We start from the raw sequence: 18972 nt of genomic DNA, 5'->3' as shown, positions 1-18972 counted from the left end.
GGAGATGTACGTGTAGGGGTGGGTGTGTGTACCCACCAGCTACCTGGAGATGTACGTGTAGGGGTGTGTAGGGGTGTACCCGCCCGCTACCTGGAGATGTACGTGTAGGGGGGGGTGTGTGTGTGTGTGTGTGTGGGTACCGACTATCTGGAGATGTACGTGTAGGGGGGTGTGTGTGTGTGTGTACCCACTCGCTACCTGGAGATGTACTTGTAGGGGGGTGTGTGTGTGTGTGTGTGTACCCACTCGCTACCTGGAGATGTACGTGTAGGGGTGGGTGTGTGTGTGTGTACCCACCCGCTACCTGGAGATGTACGTGTAGGGGTGTGTGTACCCACCCGCAATCTGGAGATGTACGTGTAGGGGTGTGTGTACCCACCCGCAATCTGGAGATGTACGTGTAGGGGTGTGTGTACCCACCCGCAATCTGGAGATGTACGTGTAGGGGTGTGTGTACCCACCCGCAATCTGGAGATGTACGTGTAGGGGTGTGTGTACCCACCCGCAATCTGGAGATGTACGTGTAGGGGTGGGTGTGGGTACCCACCCGCTACCTGGAGATGTACGTGTGGGGGGGGGGGGGTGTGTGTACCCACCCGCTACCTGGAGATGTACGTGTAGGGGTGTGTGGGTGTGGGTACCCACCAGCTACCTGGAGATGTATGTGTAGGGGTGTGTGGGTGTGGGTACCCACCCGCTACCTGGAGATGTATGTGTAGGGGTGTGTGGGTGTGGGTACCCACCCGCTACCTGGAGATGTACGTGTAGGGGTGGGTGTGGGTGTGTGTACCCACCCGCTACCTGGAGATGTACGTGTAGGGGTGGGTGTGGGTGTGTGTACCCACCCGCTACCTGGAGATGTACGTGTAGGGGTGGGTGTGGGTGTGTGTACCCACCCGCTACCTGGAGATGTACGTGTAGGGGTGTGTGGGTGTGGGTACCCACCCGCTACCTGGAGATGTACGTGTAGGGGTGTGTGGGTGTGGGTACCCACCCGCTACCTGGAGATGTACGTGTAGGGGTGGGTGTGTGTACCCACCAGCTACCTGGAGATGTACGTGTAGGGGTGTGTAGGGGTGTACCCGCCCGCTACCTGGAGATGTACGTGTAGGGGGGGTGTGTGTGTGTGTGTGTGTGGGTACCGACTATCTGGAGATGTACGTGTAGGGGGGTGTGTGTGTGTGTACCCACCCGCTACCTGGAGATGTACGTGTAGGGGTGTGTGTACCCACCCGCAATCTGGAGATGTACGTGTAGGGGTGTGTGTACCCACCCGCAATCTGGAGATGTACGTGTAGGGGTGTGTGTACCCACCCGCAATCTGGAGATGTACGTGTAGGGGTGTGTGTGTACCCACCCGCTACCTGGAGATGTACGTGTAAGGGGGGGGGGGGGGGGTGTGTGTACCCACCCGCTACCTGGAGATGTACGTGTAGGGGGGGGGGGTGTACCCACCCGCTACCTGGAGATGTACGTGTAAGGGGGTGTGTACCCACCCACTACCTGGAGATGTACGTGTAGGGGGGTGTGTGTGTGGGTACCCGCTATATGGAGATGTACGTGTAGGGGTGTGGGTGTGTGTACCCACCAGCTACCTGGAGATGTACGTGTAGGAGTGTGTGTGTGTGGATGTGTGTACCCACCCGCTACCTGGAGATGTACGTGTGTGTGTGGGTGTGTGTACCCACCCACTACCTGGGAGATGTACGTGTAGGGGTGTGGGTGTGTGTACCCGCTATCTGGAGATGTACGTGTAGGGGTGTGGGTGTGTGTACCCACCCACTACCTAGAAGATGTACGTGTAGGGGTGTGTAGGGGTGTGTGTACCCACCCGCAATCTGGAGATGTACGTGTAGGGGTGTGTGTACCCACCCGTAATCTGGAGATGTACGTGTAGGGGTGTGTGTACCCACCCGCTACCTGGAGATGTACATGTAGGGGGGGGTGTGGGTGTGTGTACCCACCCGCTACCTGGAGATGTACGTGTAAGGGGGGGGGGGGGTGTGTACCCACCCGCTACCTGGAGATGTACGTGTAGGGGGTGTGTGTGGGTGCGTGTACCCACCCACTACCTGGAGATGTACGTGTAGGGGGGTGTGTGTGCGTGTGTGTGTGTGGGTACCCGCTATATGGAGATGTACGTGTAGGGGTGTGGGTGTGTGTACCCACCCGCTACCTGGAGATGTACGTGTAGGAGTGTGTGTGTGTGGGTGTGTGTACCCACCCGCTACCTGGAGATGTACGTGTGTGTGTGTGTGTGTGTGTGGGTGTGGGTACCCACCCGCTACCTGGAGATGTACGTGTAGGGGTGTGGGTGTGTGTACCCACCCGCTACCTGGAGATGTACGTGTAGGGGGGTGTGTGTGTGTGGGTGTGTGTACCCACCGACTACCTGGGAGATGTACGTGTAGGGGTGTGGGTGTGTGTACCCACCCACTACCTGGGAGATGTACGTGTAGTGGTGTGGGTGTGTGTACCCACCCGCTACCTGGAGATGTACGTGTAGTGGGGGGGTGTGGGTGTGTGTACCCACCCGCTACCTGGAGATGTACGTGTAGGGGGGTGTGTGTGTGTGTACCCACCCGCTACCTGGAGATGTACGTGTAGGGGGGTGTGTGTGTACCCACCCGCTACCTGGAGATGTACGTGTAGGGGGGTGTGTGTGTACCCACCTGCTACCTGGAGATGTACGTGTAGGGGGGTGTGGGTGTGGGTACCCACCAGCTACCTGGAGATGTACGTGTAGGGGGGTGTGTGTGTGTACCCACCAGCTACCTGGAGATGTACGTGTAGGGGTGTGTGGGTGGGGGTACCCGCCAGCTACCTGGAGATGTACGTGTAGGGGTGTGTGGGTGTGGGTACCCGCCAGCTACCTGGAGATGTACGTGTAGGGGTGTGTGTGTGTGGGTACCCGCCCGCTACCTGGAGATGTACGTGTAGGGGTGGGTGTGTGTGGGTACCCGCCCGCTACCTGGAGATGTACGTGTAGGGGTGGGTGTGTGTACCCGCCCGCTACCTGGAGATGTACGTGTAGGGGTGGGTGTGTGTACCCGCCCGCTACCTGGAGATGTACGTGTAGGGGTGGGTGTGTGTACCCGCCCGCTACCTGGAGATGTACGTGTAGGGGTGGGTGTGTGTACCCGCCCGCTACCTGGAGATGTACGTGTAGGGGTGGGGGTGGGTGTGTGTACCCGCCCGCTACCTGGAGATGTACATGTACGTGTGTGTGTGTGTGTGTGTGTGTGTGTGTGTGTGTGTGTGTGGGTACCCACCCGCTACCTGGAGATGTACGTGTAGGGGTGTGGGTGTGTGTACCCACCCGCTACCTGGAGATGTACGTGTAGGGGGGTGTGTGTGTGTACCCACCCGCTACCTGGAGATGTACGTGTAGGGGGGTGTGTGTGTGTGTACCCACCCGCTACCTGGAGATGTACGTGTAGGGGGGTGTGTGTGTGTGTACCCACCCGCTACCTGGAGATGTACGTGTAGGGGGGTGTGTGTGTACCCACCAGCTACCTGGAGATGTACGTGTAGGGGTGGGTGTGGGTGTGTGTACCCGCCCGCTACCTGGAGATGTACGTGTAGGGGTGGGTGTGGGTGTGTGTACCCGCCCGCTACCTGGAGATGTACATGTACGTGTGTGTGTGTGTGTGTGTGTGTGTGTGTGGGTACCCACCCGCTACCTGGAGATGTACGTGTAGGGGTGTGGGTGTGTGTACCCACCCGCTACCTGGAGATGTACGTGTAGGGGGGTGTGTGTGTGTACCCACCCGCTACCTGGAGATGTACGTGTAGGGGGGTGTGTGTGTGTGTACCCACCCGCTACCTGGAGATGTACGTGTAGGGGGGTGTGTGTGTGTGTACCCACCCGCTACCTGGAGATGTACGTGTAGGGGGGTGTGTGTGTACCCACCAGCTACCTGGAGATGTACGTGTAGGGGTGGGTGTGGGTGTGTGTACCCGCCCGCTACCTGGAGATGTACGTGTAGGGGTGGGTGTGGGTGTGTGTACCCGCCCGCTACCTGGAGATGTACGTGTAGGGGTGGGTGTGGGTGTGTGTACCCGCCCGCTACCTGGAGATGTACGTGTAGGGGTGGGTGTGGGTGTGTGTACCCGCCCGCTACCTGGAGATGTACGTGTAGGGGTGGGTGTGGGTGTGTGTACCCGCCCGCTACCTGGAGATGTACGTGTAGGGGGGGTGTGTGTGTGTGTACCCGCCCGCTACCTGGAGATGTACGTGTAGGTGTGGGTGTGTGTACCCGCCCGCTACCTGGAGATGTACGTGTAGGGGGGAGGGGTGGGTGTGGGTGTGTGTACCCACCAGCTACCTGGAGATGTACGTGTAGGGGTGGGTGTGGGTGTGTGTACCCGTCCGCTACCTGGAGATGTACGTGTAGGGGTGGGTGTGGGTGTGTGTACCCGCCCGCTACCTGGAGATGTACGTGTAGGGGTGGGTGTGGGTGTGTGTACCCGCCCGCTACCTGGAGATGTACGTGTAGGGGGGGTGTGTGTGTGTGTACCCGCCCGCTACCTGGAGATGTACGTGTAGGTGTGGGTGTGTGTACCCGCCCGCTACCTGGAGATGTACGTGTAGGGGGGAGGGGTGGGTGTGGGTGTGTGTACCCACCAGCTACCTGGAGATGTACGTGTAGGGGTGGGTGTGGGTGTGTGTACCCGTCCGCTACCTGGAGATGTACGTGTAGGGGTGGGTGTGGGTGTGTGTACCCGCCCGCTACCTGGAGATGTACGTGTAGGGGTGGGTGTGGGTGTGTGTACCCGCCCGCTACCTGGAGATGTACGTGTAGGGGGGGTGTGTGTGTGTGTACCCGCCCGCTACCTGGAGATGTACGTGTAGGTGTGGGTGTGTGTACCCGCCCGCTACCTGGAGATGTACGTGTAGGGGGGAGGGGTGGGTGTGGGTGTGTGTACCCACCAGCTACCTGGAGATGTACGTGTAGGGGGGTGTGTGTGTACCCACCTGCTACCTGGAGATGTACGTGTAGGGGGGTGTGGGTGTGGGTACCCACCAGCTACCTGGAGATGTACGTGTAGGGGGGTGTGTGTGTGTACCCACCAGCTACCTGGAGATGTACGTGTAGGGGTGTGTGGGTGGGGGTACCCGCCAGCTACCTGGAGATGTACGTGTAGGGGTGTGTGGGTGTGGGTACCCGCCAGCTACCTGGAGATGTACGTGTAGGGGTGTGTGTGTGTGGGTACCCGCCCGCTACCTGGAGATGTACGTGTAGGGGTGGGTGTGTGTGGGTACCCGCCCGCTACCTGGAGATGTACGTGTAGGGGTGGGTGTGTGTACCCGCCCGCTACCTGGAGATGTACGTGTAGGGGTGGGTGTGTGTACCCGCCCGCTACCTGGAGATGTACGTGTAGGGGTGGGTGTGTGTACCCGCCCGCTACCTGGAGATGTACGTGTAGGGGTGGGTGTGTGTACCCGCCCGCTACCTGGAGATGTACGTGTAGGGGTGGGGGTGGGTGTGTGTACCCGCCCGCTACCTGGAGATGTACATGTACGTGTGTGTGTGTGTGTGTGTGTGTGTGTGTGTGTGTGTGTGTGTGGGTACCCACCCGCTACCTGGAGATGTACGTGTAGGGGTGTGGGTGTGTGTACCCACCCGCTACCTGGAGATGTACGTGTAGGGGGGTGTGTGTGTGTACCCACCCGCTACCTGGAGATGTACGTGTAGGGGGGTGTGTGTGTGTGTACCCACCCGCTACCTGGAGATGTACGTGTAGGGGGGTGTGTGTGTGTGTACCCACCCGCTACCTGGAGATGTACGTGTAGGGGGGTGTGTGTGTACCCACCAGCTACCTGGAGATGTACGTGTAGGGGTGGGTGTGGGTGTGTGTACCCGCCCGCTACCTGGAGATGTACGTGTAGGGGTGGGTGTGGGTGTGTGTACCCGCCCGCTACCTGGAGATGTACATGTACGTGTGTGTGTGTGTGTGTGTGTGTGTGTGTGTGGGTACCCACCCGCTACCTGGAGATGTACGTGTAGGGGTGTGGGTGTGTGTACCCACCCGCTACCTGGAGATGTACGTGTAGGGGGGTGTGTGTGTGTACCCACCCGCTACCTGGAGATGTACGTGTAGGGGGGTGTGTGTGTGTGTACCCACCCGCTACCTGGAGATGTACGTGTAGGGGGGTGTGTGTGTGTGTACCCACCCGCTACCTGGAGATGTACGTGTAGGGGGGTGTGTGTGTACCCACCAGCTACCTGGAGATGTACGTGTAGGGGTGGGTGTGGGTGTGTGTACCCGCCCGCTACCTGGAGATGTACGTGTAGGGGTGGGTGTGGGTGTGTGTACCCGCCCGCTACCTGGAGATGTACGTGTAGGGGTGGGTGTGGGTGTGTGTACCCGCCCGCTACCTGGAGATGTACGTGTAGGGGTGGGTGTGGGTGTGTGTACCCGCCCGCTACCTGGAGATGTACGTGTAGGGGTGGGTGTGGGTGTGTGTACCCGTCCGCTACCTGGAGATGTACGTGTAGGGGTGGGTGTGGGTGTGTGTACCCGCCCGCTACCTGGAGATGTACGTGTAGGGGTGGGTGTGGGTGTGTGTACCCGCCCGCTACCTGGAGATGTACGTGTAGGGGGGGTGTGTGTGTGTGTACCCGCCCGCTACCTGGAGATGTACGTGTAGGTGTGGGTGTGTGTACCCGCCCGCTACCTGGAGATGTACGTGTAGGGGGGAGGGGTGGGTGTGGGTGTGTGTACCCACCAGCTACCTGGAGATGTACGTGTAGGGGTGGGTGTGGGTGTGTGTACCCGTCCGCTACCTGGAGATGTACGTGTAGGGGTGGGTGTGGGTGTGTGTACCCGCCCGCTACCTGGAGATGTACGTGTAGGGGTGGGTGTGGGTGTGTGTACCCGCCCGCTACCTGGAGATGTACGTGTAGGGGGGGTGTGTGTGTGTGTACCCGCCCGCTACCTGGAGATGTACGTGTAGGTGTGGGTGTGTGTACCCGCCCGCTACCTGGAGATGTACGTGTAGGGGGGAGGGGTGGGTGTGGGTGTGTGTACCCACCAGCTACCTGGAGATGTACGTGTAGGGGTGGGTGTGGGTGTGTGTACCCGTCCGCTACCTGGAGATGTACGTGTAGGGGTGGGTGTGGGTGTGTGTACCCGCCCGCTACCTGGAGATGTACGTGTAGGGGTGGGTGTGGGTGTGTGTACCCGCCCGCTACCTGGAGATGTACGTGTAGGGGTGGGTGTGGGTGTGTGTACCCGCCCGCTACCTGGAGATGTACGTGTAGGGGTGGGTGTGGGTGTGTGTACCCGCCCGCTACCTGGAGATGTACGTGTAGGGGTGGGTGTGTGTACCCGCCCGCTACCTGGAGATGTACGTGTAGGGGTGGGTGTGGGTACCCGCCCGCTACCTGGAGATGTACGTGTAGGGGTGGGTGTGGGTACCCGCCCGCTACCTGGAGATGTACGTGTAGGGGTGGGTGTGGGTGTGTGTACCCGCCCGCTACCTGGAGATGTACGTGTAGGGGTGGGTGTGGGTGTGTGTACCCGCCCGCTACCTGGAGATGTACGTGTAGGGGTGGGTGTGGGTGTGTGTACCCGCCCGCTACCTGGAGATGTACGTGTGGGTGTGGGTGTGTGTACCCGCCCGCTACCTGGAGATGTACGTGTAGGTGTGGGTGTGTGTACCCGCCCGCTACCTGGAGATGTACGTGTGGGTGTGGGTGTGTGTACCCGCCCGCTACCTGGAGATGTACGTGTAGGTGTGGGTGTGTGTACCCGCCCGCTACCTGGAGATGTACGTGTGGGTGTGGGTGTGTGTACCCGCCCGCTACCTGGAGATGTACGTGTAGGTGTGGGTGTGTGTACCCGCCCGCTACCTGGAGATGTACGTGTAGGGGTGGGTGTGGGTACCCGCCCGCTACCTGGAGATGTACGTGTGGGGGGGGGGGGTGTGTGTACCCACCCGCTACCTGGAGATGTACGTGGGGGGGGGGGGGGGTGTGTGTACCCACCCGCTACCTGGAGATGTACGTGTAGGGGGGAGGGGTGGGTGTGGGTGTGTGTACCCACCAGCTACCTGGAGATGTACGTGTAGGGGTGTGTGGGTGTGGGTACCCACCAGCTACCTGGAGATGTACGTGTAGGGGTGTGTGGGTGTAGGTACCCACCCGCTACCTGGAGATGTACGTGTAGGGGTGGGTGTGGGTGTGTGTACCCACCCGCTACCTGGAGATGTACGTGTAGGGGTGGGTGTGGGTGTGTGTACCCACCCGCTACCTGGAGATGTACGTGTAGGGGTGTGTGGGTGTGGGTACCCACCAGCTACCTGGAGATGTACGTGTAGGGGTGTGTGGGTGTGGGTACCCACCCGCTACCTGGAGATGTACGTGTAGGGGTGGGTGTGTGTACCCACCAGCTAACTGGAGATGTACGTGTAGGGGTGTGTAGGGGTGTACCCGCCCGCTACCTGGAGATGTACGTGTAGGGGGGGTGTGTGTGTGTGTGTGTGTGGGTACCGACTATCTGGAGATGTACGTGTAGGGGGGTGTGTGTGTGTGTGTACCCACTCGCTACCTGGAGATGTACTTGTAGGGGGGTGTGTGTGTGTGTGTGTACCCACTCGCTACCTGGAGATGTACGTGTAGGGGTGGGTGTGTGTGTGTGTACCCACCCGCTACCTGGAGATGTACGTGTAGGGGTGTGTGTACCCACCCGCAATCTGGAGATGTACGTGTAGGGGTGTGTGTACCCACCCGCAATCTGGAGATGTACGTGTAGGGGTGTGTGTACCCACCCGCAATCTGGAGATGTACGTGTAGGGGTGTGTGTACCCACCCGCAATCTGGAGATGTACGTGTAGGGGTGGGTGTGGGTACCCACCCGCTACCTGGAGATGTACGTGTGGGGGGGGGGGGGGTGTGTGTACCCACCCGCTACCTGGAGATGTACGTGTAGGGGGGAGGGGTGGGTGTGGGTGTGTGTACCCACCAGCTACCTGGAGATGTACGTGTAGGGGTGTGTGGGTGTGGGTACCCACCAGCTACCTGGAGATGTATGTGTAGGGGTGTGTGGGTGTGGGTACCCACCCGCTACCTGGAGATGTACGTGTAGGGGTGGGTGTGGGTGTGTGTACCCACCCGCTACCTGGAGATGTACGTGTAGGGGTGGGTGTGGGTGTGTGTACCCACCCGCTACCTGGAGATGTACGTGTAGGGGTGGGTGTGTGTACCCACCAGCTACCTGGAGATGTACGTGTAGGGGTGTGTAGGGGTGTACCCGCCCGCTACCTGGAGATGTACGTGTAGGGGGGGTGTGTGTGTGTGTGTGTGTGGGTACCGACTATCTGGAGATGTACGTGTAGGGGGGTGTGTGTGTGTGTGTACCCACTCGCTACCTGGAGATGTACTTGTAGGGGGGTGTGTGTGTGTGTGTGTACCCACTCGCTACCTGGAGATGTACGTGTAGGGGTGGGTGTGTGTGTGTGTACCCACCCGCTACCTGGAGATGTACGTGTAGGGGGGGGGGGGGTGTGGGTGTGTGTACCCACCCGCTACCTGGAGATGTACGTGTAGGGGTGGGTGTGGGTGTGTGTACCCACCCGCTATCTGGAGATGTACGTGTAGGTGCGCGAGGGCGATCTGGCTGCATGTGGGACTCCGTCTGGCTGTCCGTTGGGGGAGACATTCAGGAAGTCCCATATAAGGATTGTGTCGTCATGGGAACTGCTGATGATCTGGAACTCATCAAACTGTAGCCGGAACACACGGCCAGAGTGCTCCTGCAAAAAGGTAACCACGATAGCACAAAATTACAACACACACACACACACACACCAAAAGGAAATCACATGCCAAGTGAAAGATGGCGAAAATGATGATGGCAAGACATGGAGTTATTCAGGTTATTAAAACAAAGCAGTTCCACCTGCCTTTAGATGACCGACCGTGTTCCAATCAGAAGGCAGCTCCCTACATAGACTGCATTTTGCTGGCTCCTGAGAAAAAGCTGTCCTTTGTTAAAGGCACCTGGCATTTGAGCTCTGTGCATTGGTGCGTTCAAATGTTCATGGGAAAATTAACACTTGATTTGTTTGCTTTTCACACAGTTAAGGTTGTGAGGCAACTGGGAAAAACATACAACAAGCATAAGCAAGGTAATGACTGAGACTAATGACTTAGTTACGAGGTAGTTAGCATGTAGTGGTTCATTCTTTTATACAAATGACGGAAGAATGGCTTAGGAAATAAAATAAAACCAATAGGAATATCAACATTTCCTCCTGGTGTGTTGGTAAATTACAAAGGAAGGACTTAACTTTACAAAACTGCGAAAATGACACTAATTAAATTTTTGGGTTCAGTCATCAGTTCATTTTAATACAGCTTGAGCATAACTTTCTTGGTCTAGACCAAAGCTATCCAAATAAAATTTGCGAAGGTCTAAATTTTCCTTGATTACAAAGAACCTGATGACCGATACACATGACCAAACGGCAACAGCAGCTACCTTTAAGGCTTCATGATTAATGATTCATTCAATCTGAAGTGGTCACTTTTGACTAGCGCTATTGGACTCTGAACAGAAGAGACTTGTTTTGAATATGAACCAGAGAATAAATGCATATTTCTCTTCCGACATTCTGTTTTCATCATCAATTTTTTAACAAGCCAACTCGGCACTTCGTTAATCAGACCAGAGAGAGCAAGTCCATCCATTTTCTGTACTGCTTATCCCAGGGCTGTCCAATATTGTCCGCAAAGGGCCGGTGTGGGTGCAGGTTTTCATTCCAACCAAGCAGGAGTCACACCTGATTGCACCTGTTTAATCAGTTGATCTTGGCTTTCAATAGACTCAAGTGTGGCTTCTGCTTGGTTGGAATGAAAACCTGCATCCACACCGGCCCTTTCACGATAAGATTGGACACCCCTGGCTTATCCTATACAGGGTCAGGGGGGAGCCTGGAGCCTATTCCAGGGAACTTGGGGCACAAGGTAGGGGACACCCTGGACAAGGTGCCAACCCATCGCCGGGCACAATTCCACACCCACTCAGGGCTTCTGCAAGATTCAACAAGTAAAATTTTTAAGACCTTTTTAAGATAATTATGAATGCAATTGAAGACCTATTTCATGTCCTTATTGGCAAACAAAGTATGAAGGATAATCAGAGTCCCCAAATTATTTGTGATAAATTCTGACCGGGCTGATTCAGTTTTTTGTAACACCATGATCAATACAAATGTTTCCCAAAGAACACGTTTAAAAGCGAGACTGAAGTTTAGAACTTTATAAAAGTAACGTTCACTTAACCCAAGAATAATACAAACAGATTTTTAAGACCTGTCAAAATCGTATTTAAGACATTTTAAGGCCTAAAATTTGGATAGTTGGATTTTAAACTTTTAAAAATCTTTTTAAAGGACCCGTGGAAACCCTGCACACACGACAGACAATTTAGAGATTCCAATCGGCCTACAGCACGTCTTTGGACTGGGGGAGGAAACCAGAGTACCCAGAGGAAGCCCCTTAAGCACAGGGAGAACATACTGTGGAAACTCCGCACACATAGGGTGGAAGCCGGAACCAAACCCCCAACCCTGGAGGTGCAAGGCAAATTTAAAAAAAAAAATTTTTTTGTTTTAAATATTGGCCACAATTAGCCACAAGAGAGGATCTGCTACAGAAAGAGATCTGCTACAATGGTTAATGTTTTTATTTATTTATTTTTATTTATCTATTTATTTATTTATTTAATTTAAAAAGTAAGCTTTTTTTTTAAGATTTGCTAAACCGCGACCATTTCTCATTAATTTTTGGTCGGTTCTGCTACAGTATTTTACTGTATAGTATTTGTGAACCGTTTGAAATACCCTGCTACGTCTGCATCCAGGCTGTGGTCTGCTAGTTCATAACCCCGGGCCTAGATTCTAGACAATCCCTTAATTCATTTCACGAGACCAGGGTTCCGTAAGATTTGTAGAAACATGACAGGCTAAACTGTTGCTCCTGCCGAGGAGTACGTTTATGAATTTAAGTCTGAATACAAACCAACAGCCAGATGTGTTAGCATTTGAGGTCACAGATTAAAACGAATGACTTGTAACGTAATGGAACCTCGCATCTTAGGTAAGTAAGTATGTTAGCAAAGAGAAGTCTTGTTTTGTGCAGCACCAGAAACATAGCTGCTTCTAGATCAGCATCCATCTTGAGGAAAGAGAAATCTAGCGAGTGATAGTGACTCAACAAATGTCACGTGTGCAGTATGCTAAAGTTATGACCCATGATGACACTGAAATGTGTTCTGAGAGATGCAAGACATTGGCCTGTGAAGGCTGTGGCTAGTGAAGCCTCAGGAATGGAATGGAATGGAATGGAATAAATGTTTAATTTATTCACCACTTGCACACTCACCACTAGTGTGCGCAGACAGAGAGTGCTGGCTGGAGCACGAGGGTCCAAAGCAGCCTGCAGATCCCACACCTTAATCTTGCTAGAGAGCGAGAGAGCGAGAGAGCGAGAGAGAGAGAGAGAGAGAGAGAGAGAGAGAGAGAGAGAGAGAGAACACAAAAATGCACTGAAAAGACTATGTACATGAAACATCCATGTAAAAATATTATCTAGTGGTACATGCAGGATCATTAGCGAGCCAATTTTTTCAATAAACATTAACTATCGATATTAGCTTCCTAGATTAGTCTATTTGGTTAAGTGTAATAGCTAGTACACACACACACACACACACACACACACACACACACACACCTCCTTTAAAAAATGTGAATATCTTGGAAAAGTTAATTTTTTTCCCTGTAATTTAATTCAGAAAGTGGAACTTTCATATATTGTAGATTCATTACACATAAAGTGAAATATTTCAATACTTTTTTGTTTTAATCTTGATTACAGCTCATGGAAATCAAAAATCCAGTATCAAAATATTAGAATAAAGAATTTATAATACAGAAATGTCGACCTTCTAAAAAGTATGTTAATTTATGCACTCAGTACTCGGTCAGGGCTTTAATCCTTTTGCGTGAATTACCGCATTAATGCGGCATGGTATGGAGGCGACCAGCCTGTGGCACTGCTGAGGTGTTCTGGAAGCCCAGGTTGCTTTGATAGCGGCCTTCAGCTCGCCTGTATTGTTGGATCTGATGTCTCTCATAGATTCTCTATGGGGTTCAGGTCAGGTGAATTGGCTGGCCAATCAAGCACAGTAATACCACGGTCAGCAAACCAGTTACTAGTAGTTTTGGCACTGTGGGCAGGTGCCAAGTCCTACTGGAAAAGGAAATCAGCATCTCCATAAAGCTCGTCAGCAGATGGAAGCATGAAGTGCCCTAAAACCTCCTGGTAGACGCCGCATCGACTCTTGACTTGAGAAAACAGTGGACCAACACCAGCAGATAACATGGCACCCCAAATCATCACTGACTGTGGAAACTTCACACTGGACTTTAAGCATGATTGTGGTTGTGTGTACTGAACCAGACACAGATTAAAGGCTCAGGAAAACTTTGCAGGTGTTTTGAGTTAATTAGCTGATTAGAGCTTTTCTCATGTCGACATTTCTGTATTATAAATTCGTTATTCAAATATTTTGAGATACTGGATTTTTGATTTCCATGAGGTGTAAGCATCAAGATTAAAAGAAAAAAAAAGTCTTGAAATAGTTCACTTTATGTGTAATGAAACTAGAATATAGGAGTTCCACTTTATGAATTAAAATACAGAAAAAAAACAACTTTTCCATGATAGTAAAATTTTTCAAGCTGCACCTATACACACACACACACACACACACACACACACACACACACATATATATCTATCTCTCTCACACACACACATACGATATACACACACTGTGTGCGTTACCCGTCATATGCTCCACTGACGATCCTCTTGTTGTCAAACCGAATACAACGAACAAGCTCCTCATGGCCTTCCAACACTCGCAGACATGCCCCGCACTCAATATCCCACAATCTGCACGACATAAGGATATCTATCCTTAATATATTCCCATGTAAGACATTTCTTTTGCCAACACAAACATACATTCCTTTCACCCACTTAATTCTTAAGAGAATATATACACCAAATGATGAGATCTCTGTTACAAGTACAGTGCATCCGAAAAGTATTCACAGCGCTTCACTTTTTCCACATTTTTTATATTACAGTCTTATTCCAAAATGGATTAAATTCATTATTTTCCTCAAAATTCTACAAACAATACCCCATAATGACAACATGAAAGAAGTTTGTTTGAAATCTTTGCAAATTTATAAAAAATAAAAAAGCACATGTACATAAGTATTCACAGCCTTTGCCATGACACTCAGAATTCCACTGATCATCCTTGAGATGTTTCGACAACTGAAAATGGCTGTGCACCGACACTCCCCATCCAACCTGATGGAGCTTGAGAGGTCCTGCAAAGAATGAGAGAAACTGCCCAAAAATAGGTGTGCCAAGCTTGTAGCATCATACTCAAAAAGACTTGAGGCTGTAACTGGTGCCAAAGGTGCTTCAACAAAGTTGAGCCTTTGCTCAATACAACAAACAACAAAGGCTCAACAACAAACTTCAAACAAACTTCTTTCATGTTGTCATTATGGGGTACTGTTTATAGAATTTTGAGGAAAATAATGAATTTAATCCATTTCGGAATAAGGCTGTAACATAAAATGTGGAAAAAGTGAAGCGCTGTGAATACTTTCCGGATGCACTGAAGATACATGCGCGCACACACACACACACACACACACACACACACCGTATGGTGTTGTCCGAGGAGCCGCTGACCACCAGTCTGTCTCTGTACTGGAGGCAGGCAATACCTCTCTTGTGTCCATTTAGTGTTCGGACAAATTCACAGGTACTAGTGCTCCACACCTAAACACACACACACACACACACACACACACACACACACACACACACACACACACACACACACACACACACACACACACACACACGACATCAGGACAGCAATCACAATAATGACCAGAGTATAAACTAATAACACTGCACAATAGGTCAACTAATATAAATAATTAGCGGGGGAAAAACACAACTGCATTAATGTCTCCTTTATAGTATTTAAATCATTTGCTAGCAACTTGCAAACAAGTGACTATATAATTGTGCCCAAAAGTTTGCATACCCCTTGCAGTTGCAAACAAGGGACTCGTGAACAACTATCACAAAACATAAAAAGTCGTGGATCATCCAGGTAATGACACACAGTATTAAGAATCAAGGGTGTGTAAACTTTTGTACAGGGTCTTTTTTTTTTTTTTTTTTATAAATTCAGCTATTATCTTGTCTTGTGGGCTATATGTAAACATCTGTTATGTGAAATAGCTTATTCAGGACAGGGGTCAAATTAAAAAAAAAAAAAAAACCCATGGGATTTTTATGATCTCTCCTATTTTGTTAACAGTATTAAGATTTAGAAGATTCTGCAAGGGGTATGCAAACTTTTAGGCACAACTGTATAAATCATACACAATTAAATTTTTTTTTTTTTAAATACATAACATTTTTTTACATTTTACTCCTTTCTCTGTTTATTTTTACTTTACATGATAAAATATTACAAATTTTATAAATTAGTTGACATCTAGTATAAAATAGTTCATCAAAGCCCATCTTCATATCATGAAATGCTATTTTTGCTACAAATTTAACTAAAAAGTTCAACAATTACAAAACACACCAACCCATCACTTCAACAATTTTGCCAAACAACAACAAAAAAAAACTAAACTAAAGCCATCATTGTATTTTTACTTTTATAGTTCTGTCTCCTGAGGCGGAGACGATGTATTTGTCATCGAAGTCGACGACGTTGACGGCGGCCCTGTGGCCCACGAGCACGCGACGCAGGCTGATGTCAGTGGCAGAGGCCATGTCCCACACTGCGATGGAGCGATCTTTAGAGCACGTCACCATCAGGCCATTACAGAAACGTAGGTGAAGGACCGCCTCGTTGTGGTGGATCAGAGTGTTCAGAACCTCACCGGAATTCGCATCCCAAACTCTGAGCCAGAATGAGAGAAGGGAAAACAGTGGTCTAACTTACTTGTAACAATTTAAACATGCTGTAGTGTGATTATAGAAAGCATGAAAGACACAGTTCAGAGTTTAAATTCCAACAACAACAAAAAAGATTGTATAACTGGTGTTTCTGCAAAAAACTACTTGTACATGAGTATTTGACTGAATGATTCGTCTTTAAATCCTTAGAAGTTCTATTAGACCACAAAAAAGATTTACGTAGTAAACATAAATGGTTTAGAGATGAAATAACACTTAGATAGTGTTACACAGGACTAAAAGACAGTGGACAAAATGAAAAGGTGAAACAAAGGTCTATTTTCTGTACCACTTTTCCTACACAGAGTCATGAGGGAGCGTAGAGCCTATCCCAGGGCTCTCTGCGCACACCCTGGACGGGGTGCCAACCTATTGTGGGGCACAAACACACACATTCACACACTATGGACAATTTGGAAATGCCAATCAGCCTACAACACATGTCTTTGGACTGGGGGGAGGAAACCGGAGTACCCGGAGGAAACCCCCGGAGCACGGGGAGAACATGCAAACGCCGTGCACACAGGGCGGAGACAGGACTCGAAACCCAAACCCCGGAGGTTCGAGGCAAACGTGCCAACTTATAAGCCTGTGGCTCCCTCCCTAATAATAATTTGCAAAAATGTCATGTATACCTGACAGTAGCGTCTGAGGAACCGGTCACTATTACCCTCTCATCATACTGCAGACACAAAACTGAACCAGTGTGACCGGTCAGAATCTTCAGACACTCCAGAGTGTGCTTATCCCAGATCTGACAGAGAGACAAAGAGAGATACTGTATTAGTAAACGCTGCAATATTTCATTATGTTAGCACTGATGATTGCACGGTTGTAGGTTAACATAACACTAAATACAAACATAAGATATTCCTCTGTGAAAGCAACACCGCACTCCCACACACCTTAATGGAGTTGTCTCGGAGGCCGCTGATGATCTTGTCATCGTCGTACTGTAGGCAGTATACCCCTTTGCTGTTCTCTGATCTGCACTGGATCCTCTGCAGGTTGTGTCTGCCGCAGCGCCAGTTGGCCTCAATCGTCTAAACACACACACACACCCCCCCAAACAACAAAAATAAAAGGACAAAGACCAAGAGACATTTTTAATTACACCCCCTGTATAAACAAGTACTACTATAGAAACTACCATCAGAAAGGATACACAGTTAGAAATGACCCATATGCTCAATAATAATAAATGCTCACCTCGATGTCCTGTATAATTTTAGGGTAGAGTGAGTGATAGTACGAGTTGGGTGGGACTTCATTTGTGCGGTTCTTGAACAAGTACTTCTCCCTGGAAAACAAAACAGTTATTTTATGTACATGCATTGCATTGTTTGTATAAGATCTTTCCGTTGCCCTATTTGGCACAATCAATAGGAAGTGTTTAAATCTTCTTGAAAAGGCCATTCAAATGCATACAACTTGAACAGATGTCAAAATGAAGTATTTCGGATTTAATTTGATTTAATGCAATCCTCATTCATCAATTTGTACTTCTGATTCTTTAAAAAAAAAAAAGTAATAATAATAGTTACCATTATTAGTCAGAAAATGAATTAAAATAACAATCAGATGTTTCTCATTATAGCACATAGACTACATTAGTCAGGATGGTAAATGACCTTCTTAGCTAGTGTCAAGCATGATGTTCCTCAAGGGTCGATTATAGGGCCACTTCTGTTGTCAATCTAAAATGTCATGGGATGAACTATGTACAAACAGGAAATACATTTCCAGTGTTATGCTGATAAAGGACAGTTTGGTCTACAAGGCCATCTCTCAAATGTTCTCTGTGGGAAAGATTTACGAGATTGAACATAAATAGTCTTTCATTTAATAGTTAGTATGCTGTGCAATGGCTTTAAGAACACTTGAAATAAGCTCTTAGAGTTTACACTGTTTCTTGATGGTGGCTCTGCTGCATGGTGGACATTAGAATCAGATCACTACTGATTTAGACACATATTTAATATGCTTACTTAATATGCTGATTTTCAATGATATGATACTGCCAAGGAAATGGCAACTTTTACAATAGTGCAGGGAGAACTTTCATTAGAACCAAGTAGACAGTATTAGACCCATTTCATCAACGCTGTACTAACGGAACAATTTTGTGTTGACTGGTATAAAATAAATAAATAAAGAAATAAATATCATTCGTTTAAAAAAAAAACAAAACAACTTGCTGAGTCTCAAATTGTCTACTTATACTATGCAGTATGTACTGACTACGTATGAAAGTATGTACTCCATTTGTGAAGTAAAAGTACATACTTTTGAGTGTGTAGCAAAAGAGTACGCAAGTACTGGGACATACCAACATATCAAGTAACAGACAAGAATGCTGTTACACCTAGTTACACACACCATCACTGTAAACACACTCCTCGCTGCAGTTCAGCTTTTCTTCATTCCTTATATAATTTATACCATATAATTTCATTTACCATTCTCTTGATTTATTTTTTCCCGCGTTTTATGTACACCTCTCTAAAATGAGTCCTTGAATTCGCCGAAGCAAACGGTCACAAAGCTCCTCCTCCCTCGCTCAAGGAGTTGTGGGCAATATTATCCGAAAAAGTGTCCAAGGATCCACACTTAGAAAGTTTACCGGAAACAGTAGACCATCTGGGCACCTCTGGGATACTCGTTTCAACACACCACGATTTGGGACACGCTAATTCTAATCTCTATACCATTTAGGACGGATAGCACCATTCATGGCCGACTTAAATTCCAGAAAATCATAAACAGAGCTAAATATAAATGTATCCCATTAGGTCCTCGATTGCTTAACACCAAGTAGGATACTAATTTTGATATCAGTATTGGTACAGACGAGTATCGAAACACATCCCTAGAGTAGACT

General features: G+C 49.9%; 1 protein-coding gene across 5 annotated transcripts in view; it reads right to left on the bottom strand.

The window, feature by feature from the left end:
- Nucleotides 1–18972, bottom strand: part of fbxw11a (F-box and WD repeat domain containing 11a) — a 67972-nt gene that overhangs the window by 31547 nt on the left and 17453 nt on the right. For 4 of the 5 annotated variants that reach the window (XM_053640860.1, XM_053640859.1, XM_053640861.1 and 1 more), the window contains 8 exons: nt 17301–17391; nt 16997–17134; nt 16727–16845; nt 15786–16035; nt 14764–14882; nt 13860–13970; nt 12393–12471; nt 9581–9760 (listed from right to left, as the gene is read on the bottom strand). In XM_053640860.1, the coding sequence (XP_053496835.1) occupies nt 9584–9760; nt 12393–12471; nt 13860–13970; nt 14764–14882; nt 15786–16035; nt 16727–16845; nt 16997–17134; nt 17301–17391 (1084 nt within the window). In that variant the 3' untranslated portion in view covers nt 9581–9583. Of the gene's footprint in view, nt 1–9580; nt 11040–12392; nt 12472–13859; nt 13971–14763; nt 14883–15785; nt 16036–16726; nt 16846–16996; nt 17135–17300; nt 17392–18972 lie in introns of those variants that run through there. The other variant, XM_053640863.1, reaches the window with a different exon arrangement.

This window comes from Ictalurus furcatus, chromosome 14 (assembly GCF_023375685.1).
Source record: "Ictalurus furcatus strain D&B chromosome 14, Billie_1.0, whole genome shotgun sequence".
NCBI lineage: Eukaryota > Metazoa > Chordata > Actinopteri > Siluriformes > Ictaluridae > Ictalurus > Ictalurus furcatus.
Note: the sequence above shows the minus strand (reverse complement) of the source record. Positions and strands in the feature narration are given on the sequence as shown.